The sequence below is a fragment of the Macadamia integrifolia genome, chromosome 13 (assembly GCF_013358625.1).
Source record: "Macadamia integrifolia cultivar HAES 741 chromosome 13, SCU_Mint_v3, whole genome shotgun sequence".
Lineage (NCBI taxonomy): Eukaryota > Viridiplantae > Streptophyta > Magnoliopsida > Proteales > Proteaceae > Macadamia > Macadamia integrifolia.
Genome location: NC_056569.1, coordinates 13,477,331 through 13,502,970, shown reverse-complemented (window position 1 = coordinate 13,502,970; position 25,640 = coordinate 13,477,331). Strand labels below are relative to the sequence as shown.

Sequence of the window (25,640 nt, the reverse complement as noted above, 5' to 3'; positions counted from 1 at the left end):
CCCCCCCCCCCCCCCTTGATTATGTGGAATATGATTTATGTAAAATTTGGCAATAGACATCAGCAATTGAAGTATATGGTGGCTTGTTGAGCTATTTCATTCTTCCCATTAAAAGAACTATTCGAAAAAAAAAAAAAAAAAAAAGCCAGAAATATAATTTAATCAAACGGCCGGAGATCTCTGGTGCCCAACTCTTTGCCCTACTCCACAGGCATTTCAATTGCTTAGTTGCGCACCATTTGAACGGTTTTGTCACATAATGTGTACCCAATGCTTGCCAGCAATGGTTTATGGCTGAGGTCTGAGTGCCCAGCTAGTCGAACTGTTCCCAAGGCATAGTAATGGTAATAGATCCAGAGGAACTCCCAGACTGTTTTACCAGGAGGATTTGAAGTTTTTAAAAGGTTTTAGAGGCCCAATTAGGGCTTCAATTGAAGGAGTAGGACTTCGGTTGCCGGCTTCTCGATGAGCATCGCCAGTAAAATAGGAGAGTCGCCTTTGCCTTCTCGATGAGCAGCGATGGTGAGCATCTTCTCGGTGAGCGACGATGGTGAGCAGCGACTGTGAGCAGCAACAGTGAAGGAAGCAGCGATGGCGAACAAGACTCGTTAAAGAAGTCTTCGTTGAAGATGAGAGCTTGAAATGGTTTTCTTTTCTTATTAGAGGGCAGTTTGGGTATTTACTAGTCACTTAACAGCAAAATCTAACAAGTACTAACGAGTGGTAGAATCTATTGATTTCGGGGGAGGGGAGTGAATTAATTAAAAAGTCATGGGGGAACTTGATATTTCCCCAAAGTTCAGGGGAGGGGAGTGATAATTCCTCTTAGAATCCCAACATCTGGATTTTAGTTTTGTCATCCCAGAATAAGACACTTTCAATCATCCTAAAGCATTCTGCAAATAGGAAGTGATTTCCCAAATCCTGATAACTATTCTGATTCGATTACAAAAAGTTAAAAAGAAGGCTCCCACCAGCTAGCCAACAGAGGCATCCCCGACTAGTAAACTGTTTTCCAATTTATCAAGTGATATTTCCTCCTCTCCCCTGATTCACCAAGAAAATCCCAAATAATTTTTCCAATCTGTACCAACTTTCATTCTAAATAAAGATAAAGAACTGGAAGATTTTGCAATGTGGACTTATACAAAGTTATTCGCCCCAAAACTGAAAATTATTTTTTTTCAGGAGGCTAAGGCTAAGAAGTTAAAAAAAAAAAAAAAAAAAAAAAAAAAAAAACACTTAAGGTCATTTCCTTGTTTTCCAAAAGGAAATTAGGGAGAAAAAATTGGAAAATTTGGGGAACCGTATCCAACAATAATGTTGAACCAATTCTGTGGGAAAACATGGAGAAAAGAAAAAGATGAGGCTGCTTCCCCAACCAACACCTCCTTTCGCAATCGGCTGTGCAGGTTCTCCACTTGGAGCAGCCCCAACTATATCAAACTATTAATGTACCTCTCCTTGATTCCATGTATGGCTCACCGGATTCTTCCTACCTTCGCTCTGATTGCGGTACAGAAGATGGACATGGAAATATACAATATTTGGGTACATCAGCTGTAGCCGGAATGCTCCATCATGAAAAAGGTGGGGGCTGCAGATAGATCGGATAAGGGGCTCAACAAGCTTGCGGACAAAAGTTCAGGTTGCAAGTTTCCATAGTTGAAGAGATTGTTTTAGGGGTTCAAAATATGCAGGTTCGTGTTCCCACCAACACTCATAGAAGTCCTGAAGCCAGAGGGAAGCGCAGATATCACTCACAGCACAGTCAGCTTCCTGTCCTTCCCCTCATGTCTTGTAGCAAAGAAACTACCTTATAGTAAAGGAAAATCAACACTTCTTGAGTAAATGGAAAAGAAAGAGAGAGGGGGGGAGAGAAAGAAATCAACAATCTTGATTTGATTCTTTTGATGGTCCATACTTACCACATAGGCATGTGGAATTCTCATCCAAAGAAATCTCACATGTCAAATGGACTTTCCAATGTTCTAATTATACTACAGCACAATGTTCAAAGACCACATTATTTCATAATTAATTAAATCAATTCTTGAAGAGTTTATCAAATAGATTCGATTATAGAACTGTACGCTAAATGCCTCGGTACATGTGCAATACATAAAAGAATATTTTTTATTTCTCACACAATTTCCTAGTACAAGCAGAGTCCAAACAATGAAGATATATTCCCTCAGTGATTTTTATCATTTTTCCTGAGTCAACCAAACAGGTAGTGGAGGAAACCTATTCATTTCCTTTTTCTTTTTCTTTTCTTTTTCTTTCCTTCGCTATGAGAGAACACCACACACAACCTGATCTTTTCAAAAAATTCTCCATGAATTGGCTCTAGAAGGCTTCTCCATGGGATTTTCCAAAGGAAGACCCAAGTATTTCAATGGGAGAGAAGTGATTGGAAACCCTAGAATGCAACCAAAGGAGCCAACTCTTCTTGGCCTGGAAAATCCATTCCATCCACTACTGATTTCTCCAAATTCACTTGAAGGCCCATAATTCGCTGAGAACAAATTAATATGTTTGGCTCAAAAAAATGATATTATTCACAAACTATACGTGAATAACCGCAATCTCCTCTCTTCCAGTTCTAAAATCCTTTAACAAGCCTAAAAAGGAAGCTTTAGCAAACCAATCAAACTTAACACATCAGCTATAACCGTAAATAAGAAGGAGATAACGGGTCACCCAGATAAATTGTTTCATGATATGGGAAGCATCCTTGGGAGACCCATTTATTTCAAACCAACAAAAAATTTGCATTGCATCCAGCCTCCATCTTGTTCACCTACCCCTAAAACCCTTCACGTGCATAGCATATTCTTAAAAATCCCAAAACATTTCTCCACATCTACCTTGACAATAATTCCTTTCTCCACATTATATTAGAACAGTCTAAGCATCCATAACTAGAAGAAAGATTCAGTAATATCACAAACACACAAGAACAAACTGAAACAAGCAAAGGTCACAAGCTCAATATCTTACCAGTAAAATCCAAGGCAGTTGGTCTTGAAGCCTCATTTACAGAGAGCATCTTTCGCAAGTCAGTAACTAACTCTTGTGGGATGCTTGAGAAAACCTCATTTGACAAATAATTCAAATTATTCATGTACTGTAACAACACACAAGAAATTAGCAGTTAAACAAAGAAAATTTGCAACAACAAAGAGAAATATAGACCATATTTAGAAATATGCATGCACAGTTAATGGGGAAATCCTTGAAAACCCAGTCAAACTGTTTCCTTCCTAGGGCTATTGTTGTTGTCGTTACTTTTAGTTTAATGACAATAATGAGTTTAAAAAACAAAACAAGAAGGAAAAAAAAAAGCAGAAATAACACCGCAAGAAGAGACCAGTTTCAAGAAATAAAGACAAGGTGATAAACCCAAGGAATTTAGGTGAAGCAAATGATATCGGATTTGACTAAACTTGTTACTATACGCAGAGAGATAAAGAAAATATAACGGACACACGAAAACATGAAAGAGTTCATGTAATCTGATTCCAGTTCTAGAAATAAATAAATGGAAAAACATTGGAGAAAAAAATCTGGAAGGAAGCTGAAATTTCTCACAAACAAGCTCAAGCTTTAACTCAGAAAGAAACTACTTGATTAAAAATAAAAGGCTAGAAATTCTCCATGAGATAGAATTATAGAAATGAAGCAAACTAACTTGTATGAAGATCATGTCTGGGAAATAAGCACAGATTTATAAAGAGTATTACCATTTTGACATTGTTGTTGCAGTCCAAAAGAGGCTTGCGAGCAACCAAGTGGTACACAAGGCATCCAAAACTGAACAGGTCAGAAGAACATCCAACTGTTGATTGTTTACTCCGAACCAATTCAGGAGCAGTGTAATTTAGAGATGGTTGAAGAGGCAGTACCGAATCCTCAATATCATACTCCTGCAATTTCAAATCCAGTCATGGAATCAATAGCTAAAAAATTATCAATTAATGGCAGATCATTAAGATTTAAACAGGTAATAAGGGTGTTAATCAGTTCGGTTCGAGATGTAACGGACTTCAAACTGAAATCAAACCAATTAGTAAACGGTTCCAAGTGGTCAAACCGAAACCAATTACTAATTGGTTCCGGTTAATTGTTTTGTTATCAGTTATGGTTAATCAATTTATTAACAGTTGCGGTTTGGTTTATATCAATTTTGGAAGAGGGGGGAGAGAGAGAGAGAGAGAGAGAGTAGTAGAAGAAGAGCAACAGCCACTTCTGCAGGAAATTTCAGCAGAAATGTTGCTTTGCTGGAGATCAAGAAGAGGAAGAGTAAGGACGGGTGGAATGGTAGCAGAACAATGGAAATGAGGAGGAGGGAGAGGACAGTGTAGACAGAGAAACCAGTTCTGGCACCTTTACACGAATCCATAATGTGCATTGCTTGACCCTAATTATGTCAAATTTGAAAACAAAACCACTGAGCAAACAGATATAGAACGGAAAGAAGAAAATTCATCAGAATTTGAAAATTTAAATGCGAAAGTAGGGAGCCGGATCTAAAACCTAGAACAAAGTAAGATAACTGGATCTGCCACAAGAACTGAATATCAGGCAAGAACTCAGAAAATCAGATCCCGCGAACGAAGGCCGAATGAGTGAATACCTAAGAGAGGTTGGAAGTAATCAGTGAAACATAACAATGAAAATCTTACATCACCAGAATTCCAGAGCTCGCTGGAGACTGACGACTGAAGGAGAGCTATAGAAAAAGGGGAGATTGGTGAAAATAAAGAATGAGAAAGACTGTCAGAGAGAAGGGTCACTACTATGCAGCTGTGGTACCATTGGGAAGATAAATTACCATAGCAGGATTGTAGATGATCTCCAAACACCAGCTATGACATTTGCAGCATCACACCGTCACCTGGTCAGTCGCCATAGAGATCGCCATGTGGCATGATTCACGCACTATAGTAGGTGGCAAACAAGGGGGAAAGTCAAAGGAGGAAGGAGAAGGGTTAGGGCTCTGATTGTCTCTCTCAATCTCTCTACCTAGAAACTTCAAGAAAATGACCCTAATGTTGACCAGTTTTTATCGGTTCAAAACCAAACCAAACAAATTATTATTCTTTTACAAAATTAAAACTGAAACCAAACCAATTATTATTCAGTTTCTCAGTTGCAGTTTAAACAGTTCGGTTCAGTTTCAGTTCAAAAGTCACACCCTTAATAGTATGACCCATAAAATATACTCAAAGAAGGTATACTTCAAAGCAAAGATAATCATTGCAATTTTTACCTCCATCCCATAGCCTTGAAAGATCATCTCATGGAAGCACACTCCAATTTATCAATTTCAGGAAGAAAAAAAATTCTCTCTCTAAACCACCTCCTCCTCCCAGTATTTTTTTTTTTTTTTTCAAACATACACCAGTGCCAAATGATTTGCTTTTCTCCTGCTTTTTTTCACTCCTTTTTTTATTTTGGGTTGGGTTGTTTTGGGGGGGTGTGGGGGGGTTTGATAGTAATGTGTATGAGTTTTGCTGAAGTTAAAGCCTAAAAGTTTTGCATTCATAGACTCGAGGCCACTTAGGTTCTGTCTTTGTTGAAACTGGCTAATCGGCTGAAAAAGCAGGCAAACTTGATATGGTGAAAGGTGAAGAAACGACAAGGAAAATGTGATTAGGTTCAGGATGCAGACAAATGCAGCTAGAAAATGTTAAATTTGAGTAAAATGTAAAAGCAAGGGAAAAGCTCAAGAGCTAATGTTATGATGTGCTTTACAGATTTACGGATATGAATTAAAACTCCTAACAACATGGAGACCACATGCAATAATAAGAACGTATGAGCTTGTAAGTGGAAGATCAATTTGCGACAGGATCGCAGGTATAGGGATAGAACCAGATTGAAACAAAAATCGATAACCCGATGAACTGAAACTGATATACAACTGTGGCAGAGCAAGAAATAAAAGAACAATAGAAAAAGAGGATATGATCAGGAATCAGCATCTAATTTGCAGGGACTGGAATCACCACTGGTACCCCCAACCTTGGAATCACCACCAAGGGTTTCTTGAGACCTCCATCAAGAACCGACTGAATCAGCACTGCAGGGAGCATTCTAAATCCCTACAAAACCAAAGGCTGAAGCAAAAATTTTCACTAATCAACTCATTGCATTACATAGCATATAAAAGGGCATACCTAGTGCATGAGGCTTCTGCCGCTACTGGGTCTAGGGAGGGTCAGAATGATTACACAGTACATCAGAGCACTAATTTGTAGACTAACCAACCCCTAAACTTTCTATTCTTTTTTTTTTTTTTTTTTTTGGATGAATGAGGAGGAAAGAATATAAAGGGGAGAGGGGAGGAAGCAAAGAAAAGCCCAAGAGGAGCAACAAAGGCCAACAGAGGGCTGAGCTAAACTAAAGAAGGATGAACATTGGGGGGGGGGGGGGGGGGGGGTTGTGGATGGAGGAAGACCTCAGTCAACAGCAATAAGCATGTTCCTTGGGGTGTTGCGAGCTTTCCGATGTTGAAGACAACCAAGCTTGGAGGTAACCTCAAAGAAGATGGCATTCCAAATCTTTTCAAAAGAACAGGGATTGGAAGTCCATTTACGGAGATTTTGCTCCATCCAAATGTGGTTGACGGTGGCCCCAAAGGCAAGCAACCTGACCTTATTACAAATAGAAGGCCCACCAAAAGGTCATGTCAATCCAATTCCATTCTCTAGACAAGGGGAGAATGGTTATGCCAAGAAGGCCAGATGGAGTTGAGAACCTTCTTCTAGACAAAAGAAGAGAAGGGGCAAGAGAAAAAAAGATGAACAGCATCTTCACTCCCATTCCAACACAAGCAACAAGAGGGGGAAACTTGAATGTGCCGATAGATGAGGAAAGACTGGGTGGGAAGGTAGTTTGATTTTGAAATGGCATGACAAACAGTGAAGCTGTGGCAGGGGTTGTTGCCTTTAAACCATAGTTGTCAAGGCGTTTCCTAGGCGACGCCTTGGCGTCCAGGCTTTTTTTTAGGGGCAGGGCAAGGGACGCCATTGTGTACGTAGGAAAGGCGGTCGCCTTTGGTGTTAATGCGTCCAAAAGGCGTCACCTTTGGCACCGTGCACAACTTGGTAGGAAAGGTGAGCGCTTTTTTTTTTTTTTTTTTCCTTTCACTTAAGTATTTGTTTTTTATATTATAATTGTAAACTTTTCATTTGATGAAGTACAAGTTTTTAAATGGTGTGAGATGCATGGAGTCATTTTACCCCCTTAAGTGAACAAAAAAAAAGGTTTGGTGGTGGGGGGAAATATAACGTGAAAGGGTTAGAATTTAAAACCCTCCACTGTTTCTCTCTCCCGATGAAGTATCTCTCTGCGATTAAGTTCTCTACGCCATAGTTGTCACGGCGCCAAGGCGAACCAAGGCGGTGGAGGGTTGTCTAAGCGCTTAGGCGAGAAGGCGCCCGCCTTAAGGCGAACTAGGCGAACAAGTGTTATTTTTTATTTTTCCTATTTTCTAACATTATTTAGTAAGTTATATATACATTGTATCATAAAAAATCAAGATTAAGCCACATCAAGTCATCAAAAATCAACATTTAGCCACATCAAATCATAAAAAATTAACATTAAGTCATATTAAGTTATAAAAAATCAATATTTAGAGAAATGCTCTTATTTTATAATAAGTTTGACTGGTCAAATGATTTTATTTTTACATGAGACTTTTTGTATTAGTTATAATATAAAACCAGCTTTCTAACAAGTCTAAGATTACTTAAATCTGAGTTGCAATGACAAAGTTATGCTTCAGTCAAACTTATTTTTAAGTGCGCGAATACTGTTAAAATCGCCTGAATGAAAATAATTTTATGAATATCAAAACAAAATATTTTTTTACTGGACTTTTGGTTTTTAGCAATGTTTTAACATGATAGAATTTATAAAATTTTCATAATTGAGAAAAACCCTAGCATTTAAAAGTTGAAAATCGTCCCTATAACCAAAATCCAGTTTTTGTTCTTGGACTGGGGGGTTGACTTTTTTTCCTTTTGGAATTTGATTTTTAAACCATTTTTATTGGATTCAAATAGGGGGTATTTGCTTATTTATGAATAATATCTTAAGTAAATGAAATAACAAATATTAAAAACATTTACTTGAATGATATTTGGCATAAATAAGTGCCGAAACACAAGGCGACATGCAGTGCAACAAGGCGGCTGTTGCCTAGGCCCCAGGCAAACCGCCTGGACGCCTAGGCGACGCCTTGGCAACTATGCTCTACGCCTCTAAACCTAGAGAACATGCGCTGGATCCATTGATTCAACCGACCGATTGAGATTGAAGTTGGACTTGGCTGAAATCCATCGTTCCCTCCTCTGTTTCAACTTCAGGTATGTTTGCATTAGATTTTTTGACGCAGACTAATTACCAAAATATGCTTGTTTTAGTAGGAATAAGCCTAGGGTTGGGTTCCATACATGTTGGGCCTTTGATCCCATGTGTTTTGAGTGTAATAGACCACTTTTATGAGTCTAAAAGGGGGGCTCTAAGATTGAGTACGGGATTACTAGTTAGTTTCCATTTTCATTAGTTTCCTTTTTAGTTGGGCTTGATTTGAGTTATATTTGTTTCTTTAGGAGTCAAGTTATTAATTGAGTCAAGTCATTAGTAGTTAGTTTCCTTTTTCAACTAGTTTCTAATTTCAGTTTTTAGTAACTATTGTATTAAGAGAATATTTGGTTTCTTTTTTGAGGAACCTTCTATTTTGTAATTCCCTCCCTCATTAACATTATAAATGAAGAAGAGGAGGCTCCTAAAGGCCTAGAATGATTTTGATAAAAAATAATGGCTGTTGCTATTGTCTTCTTCATGAAGAGTTGTCTTGTGTTGGATCAAGGCTGAAGGAATTGGTGTTTGATCCAATTGACTCTTTGCTGCGTGAAGTCCAAGAGGTCTCTTCAACTATTATTTCTTTCTTTTCAAAGTTAATTGCAAGGTTCTTCAAACCAGGTAAGGGATCTGAACTACTTTTGATTTTTGGTTCTGGAAATCTCAAGTTTCTCTCCTGCTGCCCCTGTACTGTTCTGAAGATCCAGCCATCCGATGGCTCTCTGTTTTTGATCGAGTGTTAAGATCATATAGAGGGGAACTCGACCTTAATTTGAGGCTCATCAGACCAAGAAATCTGCAGTTATGGGATTTCTCCCTATTCTGGCCGATCCTAATTTCTGCCCAGATTTGCGAATCGATTTCTGTTGGGTGTTGCTAATTGGTTGCTGATACTATTCCTCACTGATTTGACTTCATTAGTTGATGATTTCAGTCCTACATTCCCTGCTGTTTATTCAGTTACAGAATTTCTGAAACTGAGATCGATTGGACTGGTTTGACTCTTGCTGTTGTGTTAGACTTTGGTTCATGGATTACAGTTGTTTGTGAATCCAATTGAACTACTTTCATTCCCTGGTTTAGTTATAAAAGGTTACTGCTGGTTTGACCTCATTAGTACTGTCATATTGAAGTCGATAGCCTGCTAGACTATCTTATATTATTTTGATTTTCTGTTATATTGTTGGGTTGGTTATGGTTGTTCTTAGATTAAAAGATCTTGAAGCTGAGACTTGGTTAGACCCCTATCCTAGTCTACATTAATTGTTTTTAAAAGTAAATTTACTTTTCAGAATGTCCCTCTTATTCTTCTTCTTCTTCTTCTTCACTGCATTCGTTTACTCCTTGAGCTTGACAAATCATACAGGAAGATAAAACGTAAGGAAGTTAGTTCAAGGGCTCTGTGAGATTGATTGGGGAGACCATCTAGTGATAAATTGGCATCGAGATATTCCACACCAACTAAGAGGAATTGACGAAGACAAATTGTCTGTCAAAGGTCACATTTCTCGAATTCCACTAGAATTTCTACTTTCTCACTGTTCTCTACAGTGGGCCGTATAGAAAGGTATCCCTTCATAGGCAGGCTAGTGGCTGTCGATATTTATCACATTCAATCTGGACCGGTCAGAAAGAATAAGGCATTCGTTGCCATTGTCAAGTTCTGAAGCTCTGCATTTCAATTGGGAAAATTACAAGATTACCTTCAGTTGGGTTTCATTTTACAAAACTAACCACCTAATCTTTTGTTTTACAAATGGAAAAAAGGGATCCAGATCCTTCACAGTGCCTTCATTGTCCAGTGAGGTGCAGAGCTACCTCCAGGACTGGACACCAGTCCCAAGCAATGTGGTCGGTGAGGATAAGGAGAGAAGAATGGAGCTTCCCATTGCTTCTGGGATCAGTTTTTGATCCAGATCCGATTAGTGATGACGGAAAGAGGACTCCGGACTAATAAAGCCCTCTCTTAAGCCTCAAATCTCAAGAATCAAGTCTGCGCATAGTTTCTTTCTTCTACTGCTCATAGTAATCTTCTTCCTGGAGGCTTTGCCTCTTCATGTGGAGAAATTAAGATCAAGATTAATATCAATTTCTTACTGGGGCTTGATTTCCTCTTCAGTGTATCAAATATTGTGGTTCTCGTATTGAATTTATCTTTTTTCTTAAATTGATTTATTTGTTGTGAGAAGTTCTAGTTTCTTGCAAGCGAACTTGTTCTACAGAGTCCTTGTTCTTTACAAACGGATCTAGCCATGTATGCGGTCTGCATAGACCCAACTGAACCGTTTATTTTTCAGGTTTGAAAACCACATCGTCTTCTCAAATGACAAACTTGCCGAAAATTGACATGAAACCTTAAAATCGGAAACTATAAATTTTGAAACTATCTTGGAATTTGAAACAGTAAACCCTAAACTTAAACAATTGAATCTAAAATTTGCAAATTGGGATGGTTGGATCGACACAATTCCAGTCAGCGATTGTTTGATGAAAACCTTATTACAGTGAGGAGTAGAAAGTTCTGTCAAAAAGAAAAAAAAGAAGAAGAAGAAGAAGAACTTACATATCCTTGCTTTCTTCTGAATTTAACTCCTCCTTTGTCTTCTTCTTCTTTCTTTTTCTTCACAGATCAGATAACATGTGAGATTGAGTGTAACCTGAAGCTACTGTGTGTGAGAAAGAGAGGGCGAAGTGTAGTTGGACTAGTGTTAACCTGAAGCTTCACGACTTCAATCTCTAGGAGCAGGTTCCAACGGAGAAGAAGCTCCAACGCCGGCTTTCCTCGGTCACGACTCACGATGAGATCTGTGGAGAGAGAACCCGTGCTGAGTATTGTCGTTCTAACCAAAGTTATCCCCCTTCGATTTCAAATGGAAAGGTGGTCAGAGTGGGGTAGGTGATTCATCTAATCGGATCTGGGTCAAAAACCGATCCAGGAATCAATGGGAAGCTCCATTCTTCTCTTTTCATCGTGACCGTCGCTGGGACAGGTGTCCCACATATGAGGTTAGGGGTGTCAACCAGTCGGGCCGGTCCGGTTTCGGTCGGGCTTAATCGGGTTTGAAAACTTTCAAAGGCTACATCGTGTCCGCCCATTTAACTAATCGGGTTTAGTTATTGAGGGCATGGTACACTTTATATTCGGTCGGTCGGTCTCGGGCTATAATCGGGTTACCTTAATCGGGCTTTAGTCGGGCCTTAACCGGGCCACGGACATGTTTAATGTTAAACAGGCTTTAACCGGTTTTTAAACGGGCCCTCTTTAAAATGTGTTCTTATATTCCGGCCCACTAATGCAAGCCAAAAAAAATGAAAATAAATCAAGAAATGATACCAAATATAACCATTATTTAAAATGTGAACATGTATTTACTTTTTACTTTTTATTATTTAATTTGGAGGGTAAAATAGGTATTCTACAATCATTAAAGGGTCGGGCCAAGTCGGTGCACAATAGGCCAGTCTCGGTCGGGCGTTATTCGGTCGGTCTCGGTCGGGCGCCCGACGGTCCAAGTAGCAAAACCGAGACCAACCATTTATAAACGGGCCGGGCTCAAGCCTGACACGTTTAATAAACGGTCTGGGCCGGGCCGGTCTATAAACGGTCGGTCCTGGTCGGTTTAGTCGGGTCGGGCCACGAATTGACACCCCTATATGAGGTGCACTGCATCTCACTAGACCAAGAAAGCACTGTAGACGATCTAGATCTCCGAAAAAAGAGCCTAGCGTAAGTTCTTTTCCAATATCCAAACCATCTCCAGCTATTGGGCAACGAGCATCCCACGATTAGGAAGACTTGGGGACAGCGCCGTGTCTTGAGGGGATTCAGACTCTATAACCCTCTAGCCCATTTAGTGCGCATCCAATTGTCATACACATTAAAGCTCTCCAAGCTAGGGGTGGAATAGGCCGGGTTTTTTAAAACCCTAGTCCAATCTTATCAGGTTCATGCCAGCTCAATACAGTCCTAATTAACCACAATTGGGCAAGATTGGACCCTAATTATCCCTGATTCTTGCTAAAACATTAATTGATGAAGTTTTTACCACGTGCCATATGCATAAACAAATCAAAAAAAGAAGAAGAAACAATATATTTGATGCGGAAAAATTTGACCGGACTATCTCTCCTGCAGTTCCTGGTGCTTTGGCCGACCTACACAGAAGTGATGACAAGGAGAGTCGGGCTGACCCGACGGGGGACTCTTCGATGCCTAAGTTAGACCTTTCCACAACAGATGCTCAAGAGAGCTTTACGGTATGAGAAGTGAGTAATCGATCCCTTGTGATGGAGGCTTACCTTGGTATTTATAGGCTGCTCATGGAGGGCAAGTGGGAGACGATTGTGAAGAGTCCTGCTTAGGCGTGGAGTCCTCAAGGAGAGTGGCTCTGTGATTCCGAGAATATTCCTGGAACATTCCCCTCTTAACTAGGAGAGATCAACCGTGTGACGTCATGCTGACGTGTAGTGGATAGATTCCTGACCTCCGGAATAGACTACGTTCCTTGAATGTAGGGGTGGACGGAAACACGTTTCTGGAATCCTTGTTGTTGACGTCGGGCCGAGGTGGCAGCTCGACCAGATGAGGCCGAGGTTCAGCATGGCCTGGTTGGAGGCCGAGGTGGAGCACGGCCTGCTGAATGCTGAGGCAATAGCACGGCATGATCAAGGCCGAGGTGGAGCACGGCCTGATTGGTGCCTAAGTGGAGCACGACATGATTGAGGCCGAGGTGGAGCACGGCCTGATGGATGCCGAGGTAGGTACATGCTTTAGCCGTGCTGAGGAAAGTGACTTATTTTGCCTCATCAATATCAAATGATCAATACGTCAATACGCAATTAAAATTATGTAGTGTGACATAATAATAGATGTTCAAGACACTTAACCATAAGAATCATTGACCAAAATTTCATTATTCAGTAAAAAGATATGGTGATGGGCCTAAATTATTTTACAAAAATCATGGTTAAAATCAGGGCCATATTGGGTCGGGCTAGACTAGGCCTAGGCCTCAACCCAAGCCCGACCCAACCCTAACCCAGGGTTAGTGTTTTTTAACCCTAACCTACCCTCAGGGTCATAAACCTTAACCCAACCCCTGTTCGGGCTCAAGGCAGGCCATGGCGGATTTCGATCGGCCAAGGGCCAAACTTACATCCCTACTCCTAACTATAAGATGTGAGCTAGAGGGATTGGGACCGAGGAGGATTTGAGTTTATGTTGGGGTGCATACCTGGATCATTTTAGAGTGTCAAATGCACATTGGAGGCCTAGTGCAATTGGATAGGATATGAATTTGAAAAAAGAACTTATGTCACGATCCCATGTGTTTGAGTCCAGATCCTCTAGATGGCTGAGCGGCATGCCTGGTCCGTCCAGCCTTAGGATGCACGTTGGGCATGTTGGGGCATTGGAGAGGATCTGATCGCATGTGCCTTTATCTGTCTCCCTCTCTCCTTCCATGTGAAAAGACTATTTTGCCTTGATTTGTGAACGCTGTTTCAGGCCACGCTCGCGGATGGAGGATGCTTTCGAATGGGTGTTGCCTGTGCAACCCAGTTCGGAATTCGAACTAACTGGAAAGTTTTGGACTTGGACCGTAGATTTGCGCCCAGATGAAAACCGTGCCAGACGCGAAAATTTTGAATTCAGACACCGCCAAAATGCTATAGAGCCGCGCCTGCGAGGGCATCACAGTTCATCACCTCCACAGCTGAGTGTCATCTACATTTGTGCCTCTCTTCTCCAGAAACCTATACCTATATTTGCCTTCTCTTCAGATCGTAAAGTCCCCCATTCGATTATCTGCAAGTCTCCTTGAAGATTCAGATCTAGATTTTTCCCTTTTTTTCCTTTCTGTTTTAGCTTTTCAACCTTGACCATGGCCTCTCTCAAGCCTTCATCTAGGTATTCCTCGTTGGATTCTCGATCTTCAGCTTCTTCTCAAATCTCAGACCCATCCTCATCTTCCGACTTCAAAAACCCTGGAAAGAATCACTCTTCTCTCAAGCGCCAGACCGGAAGGTCGCCTGATACTATATCGACTGCAGAAAATTCGTCTCGTGCGCTTGCCAAAACTAAATCTTCTGATGTAGCTCCTATTAAGATCAAGAACGAGCAGAATTTGAGTTCTATGGTGAAGAAATTCATGGATAAGAGATCAAAGATGAAGGCAGGAGCGGACCATAAAACGCTGGTTATTCCTGCTGATTTTATAGCCGAGGATCTGAAGAAAACGGGCGCCAAAGGTTCAAAGTTTTCAGCTTTCCCGAAGAAATTGTTTCAAAAGGGTTCTCCCGCAACGAACCGAGCGGAGACTAAGGCATTGACGGAGGTGAAGGCGAATACAAGGACGTTAGCAATGGTGCTTAGGAGTGAAAGAGAGCTCTTGAACCAGAATAAAGAGTACGAAATAGAAATCGTGGAGCTCAAGATGATGCTTGAGGAGAAAAATAGAGAAGTAATACTCTTTGTCCATACATTCGTCTATTCTCGTTGTTCATTGTTATTATTGAAATATCATTTTCAGTGATTCGATTTTTCTGATTTTTCTCATGAGCTATTTCTTGTTTATTACATGCAAACAGAGATATCATCGCAAGAGCATCCACTGCCACTTTTGACAGTTGATTTGTGCTCACTGCATTTTTACATACCGGTTTCCTTAGAAAAAAGTAATCAATCTTCTATGCATTTTATTCTTTGAATGGCAAAGTATTCTTCTCTTGAACTTCATCTAATTTGATTGTGCTAAAGGAAATGATGCTTATAACAGAGTTGTTGTAAGTCTAGCCTAGAAACAATTCTTGATTACCATCTCTATCAAACGCAAAGCCAACTACACATGAATGTAAAGTACTATAAGTCTAGTCTTTTGAAATTCCAATCTTTATTTTTAGAATAAGATGAAACCAAGAAACTACAAAAACTGAAGGTCAAGATACACGCATAGACATCCATTCCTGAGGATCTGACATACAATAACCGATGCAGAACAGGTCAGAAAAGGAAAACTAGAACTAACTGATTTGCACCTTGGAAACCCTGGGGTAATAAAACCTGAAATTCAGTTCCAGACCTCCAAGTGTTTAGTACTATCAAACCAGCAAATACTGATTTCTCAGTTGGAATAAGGAGTGTGATTGCTGGCCTTCTCTGATTTCAGAAGACAGCAGCATGTGAATAACAGTGATATACTTGAGGAGCCTTCAAACTGGTAGTAGACGCTCAGGTATATTGGAACAGATCAGATTAGACTTAATGACAGAATGAGGTGAGAAACAAAACACAGGATAAGTTGATTCTAACAGAGACAGCAGATTTTCAAAACAAGGAAAGCATTGGATATGGAGCTTAGGACTGCAAATTCCCACCTGTGTTGTAGGCTTGTAGCTCATTGATATGGATCATTAAGAACAGAAAGTTAGAAGAAACAGAAGAAGAAACATGTAGGAATCCACCCAATTACTTTGAGAGATTCACCGCAAAAGCTAGAAGAAGCAGAACAACAGCTCTTATTCATCAGGATATCTTGTTCCTCAACTGCTTCAATACAACAACAACAACAACATCCAAAACTTTATCTCAACTTAATAGGGTCAGCTACATGGAGATCCAAGCAAGGACGAGCGCTAGGATCCATGCAAAAAGATTGACCTTAAAGCTTCAATCACCCCTATTTATCGAGTGGGGTTTTGACCCATTTCTTGGGTTACAGCCAATCAATTTAGAAACAGAAATTACTAGCAAGCTTAGAAAAATAGAAAATTGAAAACTTCTAGTTATAAAATAGAAACTATGCTAGAGACTCAAATAGAAACTAGGCTAGAGACAAAATATAGAAATTAAGGAAAAAAAATAGAAAGAAAGACTCTTGGCTGCTGTATCTGGCTGTTGGAATCAGAGAATGGCTTCTAGAAACAGCCCACAGCTTACCCTTATTCTTCCTTTGTCTATCTTGTGCATTGGGAACTCAAACCATTCATCAGCTAAAACTACACTACTACTCTATAAATAGTTAATTAAATTGAAATTAACCTTAAAGTGTCCATTTTCTGAAACTATAGCACTATTTCTAGACACATATAACCCAATCCTAACAACCCATCTGAATCCTGAGTCCTCTCTCTTCCACTTCTTCTCATCCACCATCTTTGTTCATGAAATCATCAATGTACAAACACCCAATTCCCCACCTCTGCCCGATCCCTCTCTCTTTTGCTTCGGCCGCCTCTCCTCCACCGTTTTCTGATATATTGCTTGTTGCCATAATTTTCTCTCTCTCTCTCTCTCTCTCTCTCTCTCATTGTGAATGAACTGCCATACAGACTTGTTTTACCATGCTGCCACAATTCGAGGTCTCTGTCTCCTTTACTTCTCCTTCACTCTTCTTTCTCATTTTGTGTTCCGTATTCCTACTGCCATCATAGACTGTGAGTCACTTTTCCTGGATATAAATGTCTCTTGGAAAAAGTCAAGGGCTGATAGTAGTGAAAAAGGCATTGATGACCTGCTTCTATTTGCTGTTTAAGTAGTACACATAATGCCATTTTGTATTGTGATTATTGTCTTTTGGAATTTGTTCAATATTTTCTATTACCTTGAGTATTTTTGTGTTATTTGTAAGAGTTGAAGTATTTGTGTTTTATTTTAATTTTTATACTTTTTCAGGTTGAGAAGTTGAAAGATTTGTGTTTGAAACAAAGGGAGGAAATAAAATCATTGAAAAGTGCCATTCTATTCCCAGAAGTTATGAACTGTCAACTTCATGAGCTTTTAGAGAAGCAGGGATCAGAATTTAAACAGGCAAAGCAGGTCATTCCAACTCTCCAAAGACAGGTGACTTCTCTTACAGGCCAGCTCCAGTCCCTTGCTGAGGATCTTGCCGAGGTATCATCTAACTTCTTTGTATTTTCTTCACGAGTTAACATATTTACTTAAAATTCTCCATGAATGCTGCACTGCCAGTTGATGCTCCTACATCAGTAAATATTATGAAACTTACCTACATATTCATGGTTTAGCGTGTTGGTTAGTTATTATTCTCACGCCATACAATTTGTAAGAATTTATAATCATTTGGAATTGAGGTTATCTGTATGGAGTAAGAGTTTTTAGGAGTTAAATCAAAAGCGTGTGTGATTCAGCACTGGCAAGTTGTCACTTGCTAACATCTGATTTATTACTCTTTTAACTCAGAATTCAGTCGAGGGAGAGAAATTTAGCTAATTGAAAATCTGCCCTTTGCTTTTTGAGAAGATTGATAACTGCAGTAAGAGGCTGATACTGATTTGGTTCTTCCCATCTGCCTTTCAAAGCACTATGATATTAACTAAGAAGATTTATCACCTTGTTCCAATTTAAAAATGGTCTTCATTAATCTGGTACACATGAGAAATATTTTGGTCTTGTCTAAAACTCTCATGGACAGCATCCCAAACCTCGTTGGCACTAATAGATTGTTCCATACTATTCCATAGCCAACAATTAAGCAAATAGTCATCCTTCATCCAGTCCAGATAAATTTCCTAGGAGGTGGATCAACCAAAATATGAAGTTCCCCCTTGAACCAATATAAGTCTTCACAGCTTGTTCCAATAGTAAAAAGTTTGATGCATTCTATTTAACAGATGAAACCTGGACTGTATTGACATCACTAGGCGGTTCCCCTCCCCCCCTAACTATTATTAGCTATCTTACTAATACAACAACATGAAGTAAGTGCAAATACCACAGATATCAATCTAGGTCCCGAATTCATACGGCAGACAACAGTCATATTCAACTTCACTGTCACTCAGCTACAGCAGGAATTACTCTTAGAGGTTTATTACAGCATCATCATCAACAGTTGAATCTCCAATCACAGATCCTACCATACTTGGGAACAACACATCGTTCCCTTCCTATTGCTGATTTGACTTGGAAGGGAAGGTTACAGTGCACATCATAAGGATACGCCCCACAAACACAGCTTTCAACCATTAGGTTGTAGCACATAGAAAATAAGGAACATAAGGGATAAATCAATTTCTGGTTCAGTAGAGAGGAAAACTAGAAATCAAGTCAGATGAATTTGAAGAAGAGAGGAACAGTATAACAAAACATCTCAGTCTTATCCTAACTAAATGGGGTTGGCTACATGGATCCGTGTGAAAAAAAAAGGGTCTGGGACATCCCACTCATGAACAATCGGCAACCTGGATCTTAGCCCTCCAGGCAGCTCTGTTAGATACCATACTTGGGTGAAGACTTAATTTTTGCATGTCTCTTCTTACTAACTCCTCAATGGTCATTTTTGGCCTGCCCCTAGTCCTTTTCGCTCCATCCATCTGCATCTGGTCACTCTTTCGTACTGGTGCATCCAAAGGCCTCTCCTGAACATGCCCATATCATTGTAACCGATATTCTCTGAGCTTATCCTGAATTGGAGCAATTCCCAAATCGGTTCTAACCTTGTCGTTTCTTACTTTATCTCTAAGGGTCTTGCTACACATCCATCTCAACATCCTCATCTTAGCCACACTTAGCTTATCTATGTTACGCTTCTTTACTGCTTAGCATTTTGCACCATACATCATAGCGGGTCTTATGACTGTCCTGTAGAACTTTCCCTTAAGCTTTAGAGGAATACGTTGATCACATAACACTCCAGACGCCCCTCTCCATTTCATCTATCCTACTTTAATTCTGTGGGAAACATTATCATCAATCTCACCTGCTTTATTTAAGGTAGAGCCCAAATATCTGAAACAGTTGCTTTGCAGGATCTCTCTCCCCTCAATTTTCACTCCCTCGCTATAACTCCCCAATCGACTAAAGTTACATCTCATATATTCCGTCTTCGTTCTACTTATCTTAAGACCTCTCAATTCCAAAGTAGATCTCCATAGTTCCAACTTATCATTAATCTTTGTCATTGTTTTACACCAGAACAATATCATCCGCAAAAAGCATACACCACGGGATCTCTCCTTGAATATTCCTGGTTAAGTCATTGAAGAAGAAATGAACACTATGTGTCCTGATTAGCTCTCAACGATTAAAAAAAAGAAAAAAGAAAAAAGAAAAAAGAAAAAAAGAGATAGAAATGATTGATTAGTATAGAAAAAGATATGTTACCAATCTGGTCACTTAGTATTTATTTAATTATAGAACTCTTAAGATGACATGGCCCCTACTTAAGTAGGGGTCTCATTCAATGCTTCTAACTTCATAATCCAATACATCTCACATAACATGACGGGTACATCTCACTTGATGGGGTAGTGATTTAGTACTTCCACCAATAATATGGTTTCTAGTGCCTAAGATAGATGCCATGTGAGTGGGTTGGATATATTAAACCATTCAAATGATGATCTACCAATTAGATGAGACACTTAGTTTTACTGGAAATGCACCACACACAATAATTTGAGGGCTTTAGAGGGAGTTTTGTGCAGAGGTGCAAGGTGTGTGACATCAAATACGCATCTCTCTCTTTATTTCATGGATAAATGGATAGCCAGTTTTAGATGGCTAGATTTGGGCAGTGCATTATGTGCCATGTGATAAAATGTACAGTTCATTTGCACTGCCAAAGTATGAGAAATGCTTATCCGCTTGATTACGTATGATCTTAGGCTTCAAATACATAGAATTCATGCAAGGTGTAATGACATTCATAGATTTTGCAGTTCCAATCTCTAAGAAAGTGGAAGAGATCACTAGGTTCCATGGATTTGTATGTGTTAAGTTTTAACCTCATGCAAATGTAGTCATCTTCAGGCTTAACTGAGAGTTACCTGAACCTTTTGATGATTGAACTACTCTAGAATTTCTAGATGTTTAAATCAATCACCCTACATGTGCATTTTTCGTTTTCTTTGAAGCTACTATTGTGAATAATTTTCAATGTTTAGAAAATTTAATATCTGCCACATGGACAGGTAAAAGCAGATAAATATGCAGTTCAAGCATGTTTTGAACACCATGGCAACTCTCCAAAAACACCTGCATATGGTCAAGAGGCTGCTAATTCTTTGGTAAGTGTCCTATTACTAAAGTAGGAAAACCTTTATCACTACATATATGTTGTCTTATAAGCACATGACTGCTAAAGCAGGTTGTTTAAGACATAGAATAATAGTGATCTGCTGCATAGTAACTAAACTAAACTTGTTAGTTACCCAAAAGATTCTCGACTAATGGATGAAAATAGTTAACTGGATCTGCAATTATGAAATTATCAGATAAAGAAGCTGAGTTGTGTCAAATTTATTTCCCATGTGAAAAGTCAAATGCGCCATTATGCCTATCTCTTTGTCTGTCTTGCTTGGTGTAGAAGGTTATAAAAATTACCATCGTGGATTTGACAGCCAAACATAGTCTGATTAGCATGCACTTTCAAAATCAGTTTTACCCCACGCCAAAAAGAAAAAAAAAGGAGAGAGAAGAATCCCAGATACCATATAGAAGAGATGGACACCTCTGATCTAGAAGGGAATATCTGGGTCCCAACAGCTAGAATCCATAGGAAACCATCTCTTGTATGATGCATGAAATATAAAAAGCTAGAAAACAGTAAGAAAACATTAAAAATTAAGTATAGGAGCATTAATGGCTCAAGAGATTTAATATATAATTTATTAGAACTTTAAAATTAAACATGTAACAAAATAGATATCTGTTAGTCATGTGGCCATGTTGCCTCATCTTTATCCCCAAAGAACAGGTTAAAGAGACCATAGCAAGATGCAGAGAAAATAGGGGGTGATTCTGTGATTGTGGAATAGAATCGTTGCACTCTCTCCAACGACTCTAAAAGAGTCCTATAATAACCAAGTCATGGGGTTGGAAGCAAATAGGGTTTTTGCAAAAACCAAAACACAACAGCAATCACATGAGGAGCAGCTCCAAATAAAGACATAAACAACTTAAAATCATAGTTGTCAAGGCGTCGCCTAGGTGACTACTAGGCATCCAGGTGGCCTAGTTGGGGGGGTCTGGGTGACTGTCGCCTTATTGTTCTAGTGCCTTACTGCAAAGCGCATCACTTATTTATGTCAAATATCATTTTAAGTAAATGTTTTTACTTAAGATATTTTCATAAATAAGCAAATACCCCTTATTTGAATCTAATAAAAATAGTTGAAAAATCAAATTCCAAATGGATAAAATGCCAACCCCTAGTCCAAGAACAAAAAATTGGATTTTTTGTTGTATGGGTGATTTTCAACTTTCAAATTCTGGGTTTTTCTCAATTCTGAAAATTTCATAAATCTTATCATTATAAAACATTGCTAAAAACCGAAAATCTGGTAAAATAATCTTTTGTTTTAATGTCTATAAAATTATTTTCATTCAGGCGGTTTTAACAACATTCACACTTTAAAATAAGTTTGACAAGGACATAACTTTGTTATTACAACTAAGATTTAAGTAATCTTAGACTTGTTGGGAAGCTGATTTTGTTCTATCTAATACAAAAAGTCTCATGTAAAAATAAAATCATTTGATCAGTCAAACCTGTTAGAGAACAAGAACATTTTTCTAAATATTGATTTTTGATGACTTGATGTGGCTTAATATTGTGTGTGTGTGTGTGTTGTTTTTTTTTTACAAGGTATGTATAGCATACTAAATAATATTAGAAAAGAGGGAAAATAAAAAATAACACTTTGGTGACTTGGTCGCCTAGGCTGGCACCTTGTTGCCTAAGCGCTTAGGCACCCCTCCACCGCCTTGGGTCACCTTGCTGCCTAGATAACTATGCTTAAAATAACTAACAATGATTGGCTCAGTAACTAAAAACATGACAATTACTCAACATCAAACACTCCTCACAGTACATCTAAGAATTCCCCCTCACAGTATAATATTTAACACTCCTCAAGCTGGTGTGTATATATATCCTAGTCTCCGATTTGGAACAACAAAGATAGATATAATTAGCAGAACCCAACTTGAACAAATAACCATATGTAAAAGCCAGTAGGTCGCAATACAATCATAAGCACATAAACCATCAGCACAGTAGTGGAGAAAAATCTTCGTGTTGAATAAATCCATAAAGCAACGAGTAAAATGAGTGGTATTAAATATCAACCACAAGCTAAAATACCGTAGCAGCAACAACAACGTCATAAGCCCTTCTCGAGAGAAGCAAGTAATAATCTTCACAAAGAAGGCAGATTAAAGTGCAGCATAGGTCATTGCAAATCACTGGTAAAGGTGCGACATAGGTTGCTGCAACCTACTGGTAAAAGTGTAGCATAGGTTGTGGTGAACCACTAATAAACGTACATTATACGTATTTTCTACCACTGATCAAAGTGCAACATGGGTTGCTAGGAACCACATAATACAACATAGAGTTGCTGATTCTGTTCTCAGAACCTGAATCGAGCTACTGTTTCTGTTCTCAGATTACTACTGTTTTGTTCCTGTTTTGTGATTGAGTCTTAATTCTGTTTTCAGAGATTGATTGGGCCTATTTGACCTAATTTTTTAACCCTAATTTGGGGCTGGATATTACCATATTATCCACATCGTTTACTGTTTGTTAATCTCCCAGTTAATACTGTTCATATTTAGTTGCTGTTTTGTTTCCCCAGTTATCATTGTTGCGTCTGAAATTACCCTCTGAATTTAGATCCTATCTATTTCTGGTTACTGTTTTGAGTTATTCAAATACAATACTACGTCAGTAAGACAACAACTCAAATAAGGGGTTTTTTCCTTTGATACTTCAAAATGCTTATCTTAAGGAGTACATAGTTGGGTAAAAATTTGATGTGATTTACAAATGGGAGTTTCTGTTCTAATCATCCAATGGATGTCATGGATCTGGCAGATACGATCATCTGAAAATGATCAAATCTTTCTGGTTGTTAGAATTACTCAAATGGTAGGTGTACAACATCCTGAAAGTTCACCAATTGTGAGTATAGTGCATTATTAGGGAGGATCGCTTCTTATCTTTATGGTATTATTGGGTTCCTCTGCCATCTCCTAAGAGTGATTAAGGTTTGTGCCCTTGAAGGTGGTCGCAACCCCCCGCGTGCCAAAAGAAAAAAAAGCTGCCTCCCTCTTGTAACACATACCCCCTTTGGTGCAATGTAGTGTAGGACTAGTTTAAATACAGGAAAAAAAAATGGAAATTTTATATAATAGATCTGATTGCTTTATGTATTATCCAAGGTGATGAGATCATTTTCTTTTTTATAATTATTCAGGAATACAGTTCAGGGAATCCAGTGACTCCTGGTAGTCCGGATGACATGTTTCTCAAGGACTTGAATCCTTGCTTGACACCTTATTATTATGCCATGACAAAGTCTAAGGTACATCGTATGCGGACTTCTAAGCTTCTATCGGTCTTCAATTTTGTTAATCCAGTTAAATTTTTTTGTCCTCTACAATGCTTTTAAATAGGAAACTGAAATTTTTTCTTTAGGAGCTTGAAATGATGGGTTATGATTCTCCAAATGAGGAACAGTTAGAAGTGTGGAATGATAACTACTCAGTTCCTCTTTCTCATGGGGGGAAACTGTCCAAGAGTTCTGAGTATTGCGAAAGACCAAGTTTGGGTAGTGCAGCTGCTCGTGTTGCTCGCAGGTCAGATGAGAATAAATGTGTTAATGGAAAGCTTGTCTATCAAAAGCTTTTCTGAATGTGTGAGTTGCTATTGTCTCAAGTTTCACTCCAATTACCATTTCTTTTTTCCTTTTCCTCCGCTTTGTTTGTTTATTTGGTTCTGTTGGGGTAATCTGTAAAGCTACAATTGAAAAGTATATTGGGAAAAATGATTTAAAGATCCTTTATTTTTGTATAAATGAATTCAAAGGTTTAAAGTTTCATGTTGTATGATATGAATGGGATAATGGTATTTGAATGAGTTCATCCTATATGCTGCTTAGTTAGGTAGCAAGGTACTGGGGATTAGGTGTTGGATGTCCCTAGTGAGAGCTAATCCGTCTTCCTCTGGCTTGATATCTTCGAAATCCTTCCAATGCTCTCCGTGAACCAATGTTGGGGGTATGCCATATTTTTCCACTAACACATAGAATTGTCCTGTTCCTTGGCCTTTGAGCGGACGAAATGCACTTTTGTCACTTGTATTTTTCTTTAGGATAAGCTAAAATAAATTTCTGTTCAGAATGCTTTGCAGCTACTTCACCAACAGCATCCTAATGGAGTGAGTGTAATAATCTACTCTGATTTTTTCTGATTGGTCGAGACACAGAATTGATCAATAAAATAGTCACCAGAAAGGTTGATTACGATCATCCAATTATGTTGACGTTGTTGCTTGGTTGGGACCTTAGATTTCCTGTGTTCCTATTTTTGTGTTTGCTACATGGAAGCTATAGCTCTTGATCTGAAATAGAGAACTGACTATAAATTGGATGGGTGCTGCTTTCTGTTGGATATGGGTTGCATGGGTGAAAAATTGGGTCTAATGGAGGCAGCACTATTGGAATCCACTTTGTTTGGAAATTGGGACTGAAAATTGGTTTGCCCCGTCTAATCTTTAGAGGAATTTGGCCTGGGAAAGTCGTGAGTGTAAATTCAAATGGGAATAGCAGAGCCTGTTTTTGTTGAATAGGATAAGCAACATTTTTGAATCTTTGGTCAAATGTTACTTTCTTATGGTCCGAAATCCTTATTTTTATTTCAGATGTTTTCATTATTGTCAGCTTGGTATACTTTTTGTTGGCAAATATTAGGATTGTGATGCTTTTGGAAACAACATAGTGGAGCTGCAAATTGTTTCCTTAAAAATATTCATTTGTGCTCGAGCTTGCCTGAACGACAATCTCCATGGCTTGGTATGATATGTTTATTGAAGAACCTGAAGCAACTTGAGTCATTAAATTTTTCTCAAAACAAACTCTACAGAGAAAACCAGTTGGCCATTCCTTTCAGCCTCAATCTGATGTGGAACCAACTCATGTGGTATGTCAACATTATGAGGCTGACAATTGACACTTGTTCTTGCATGCAGCTATGAAGGGTGGTAGGTATATGTTTGTTCCCTGTGGTATAAGATATGCACAGCTTAAGTGCAGCACTGCTAAGCTCTTGGAGCATTGAACAATGTCACCATTCAGATTTTAGAGTCTGCAATTACAGGAATTTGATTGGCATTTCGTGCCAAGTTTGTTGAGGTAATAGTCAGATTGATTGTTAGAACTGTCATATCCTAATTTAGGGAAATTCTTGATGCTATAGTACTCCTATGATGCAATGGGTTTCACTTACAAAATTATTAAGG

At 38.9% G+C, this 25,640-nt stretch overlaps 2 protein-coding genes across 2 annotated transcripts in view; one reads left to right on the top strand and one right to left on the bottom strand.

Annotated features, from left to right (window-relative positions):
- The window catches only part of LOC122059031 (SCY1-like protein 2), a gene marked incomplete at its 5' end in the record, with an annotated part of 34,121 nt that extends 30,174 nt beyond the window's left edge, over positions 1-3,947 (bottom strand). Inside the window, 2 exons of the mRNA XM_042621737.1 lie at positions 3,004-3,130; positions 3,747-3,947. Of these exons, the coding sequence (XP_042477671.1) occupies positions 3,004-3,130; positions 3,747-3,947 (328 nt within the window). The remainder of the gene's footprint in view (positions 1-3,003; positions 3,131-3,746) is intronic.
- Positions 3,948-14,010: 10,063 nt separating this feature from the next.
- On the top strand, positions 14,011-24,270 carry LOC122058857. The gene is made up of 5 exons (XM_042621556.1): positions 14,011-14,840; positions 17,051-17,269; positions 20,311-20,406; positions 23,599-23,706; positions 23,820-24,270. Exons 1-5 carry the CDS (start codon positions 14,262-14,264, stop codon positions 24,033-24,035), a joined length of 1,218 nt encoding a protein of 405 aa, XP_042477490.1. The 5' UTR covers positions 14,011-14,261; the 3' UTR covers positions 24,036-24,270.
- Positions 24,271-25,640: the final 1,370 nt, after the last annotated feature.

What these genes read in the sequence shown, in the direction of transcription:
- LOC122058857 (XM_042621556.1), top strand. Translation starts at nt 14,262, where the DNA reads ATGGCCTCTCTCAAGCCTTCATCTAGGTATTCCTCGTTGGATTCTCGA. An exon ending in TTGCTGAGGATCTTGCCGAG is followed by an intron (nt 17,270 to 20,310) that starts GTATCATCTAAC and finishes CCACATGGACAG; the next exon opens with GTAAAAGCAGATAAATATGC. An exon ending in ATGCCATGACAAAGTCTAAG is followed by an intron (nt 23,707 to 23,819) that starts GTACATCGTATG and finishes TTTTTTCTTTAG; the next exon opens with GAGCTTGAAATGATGGGTTA.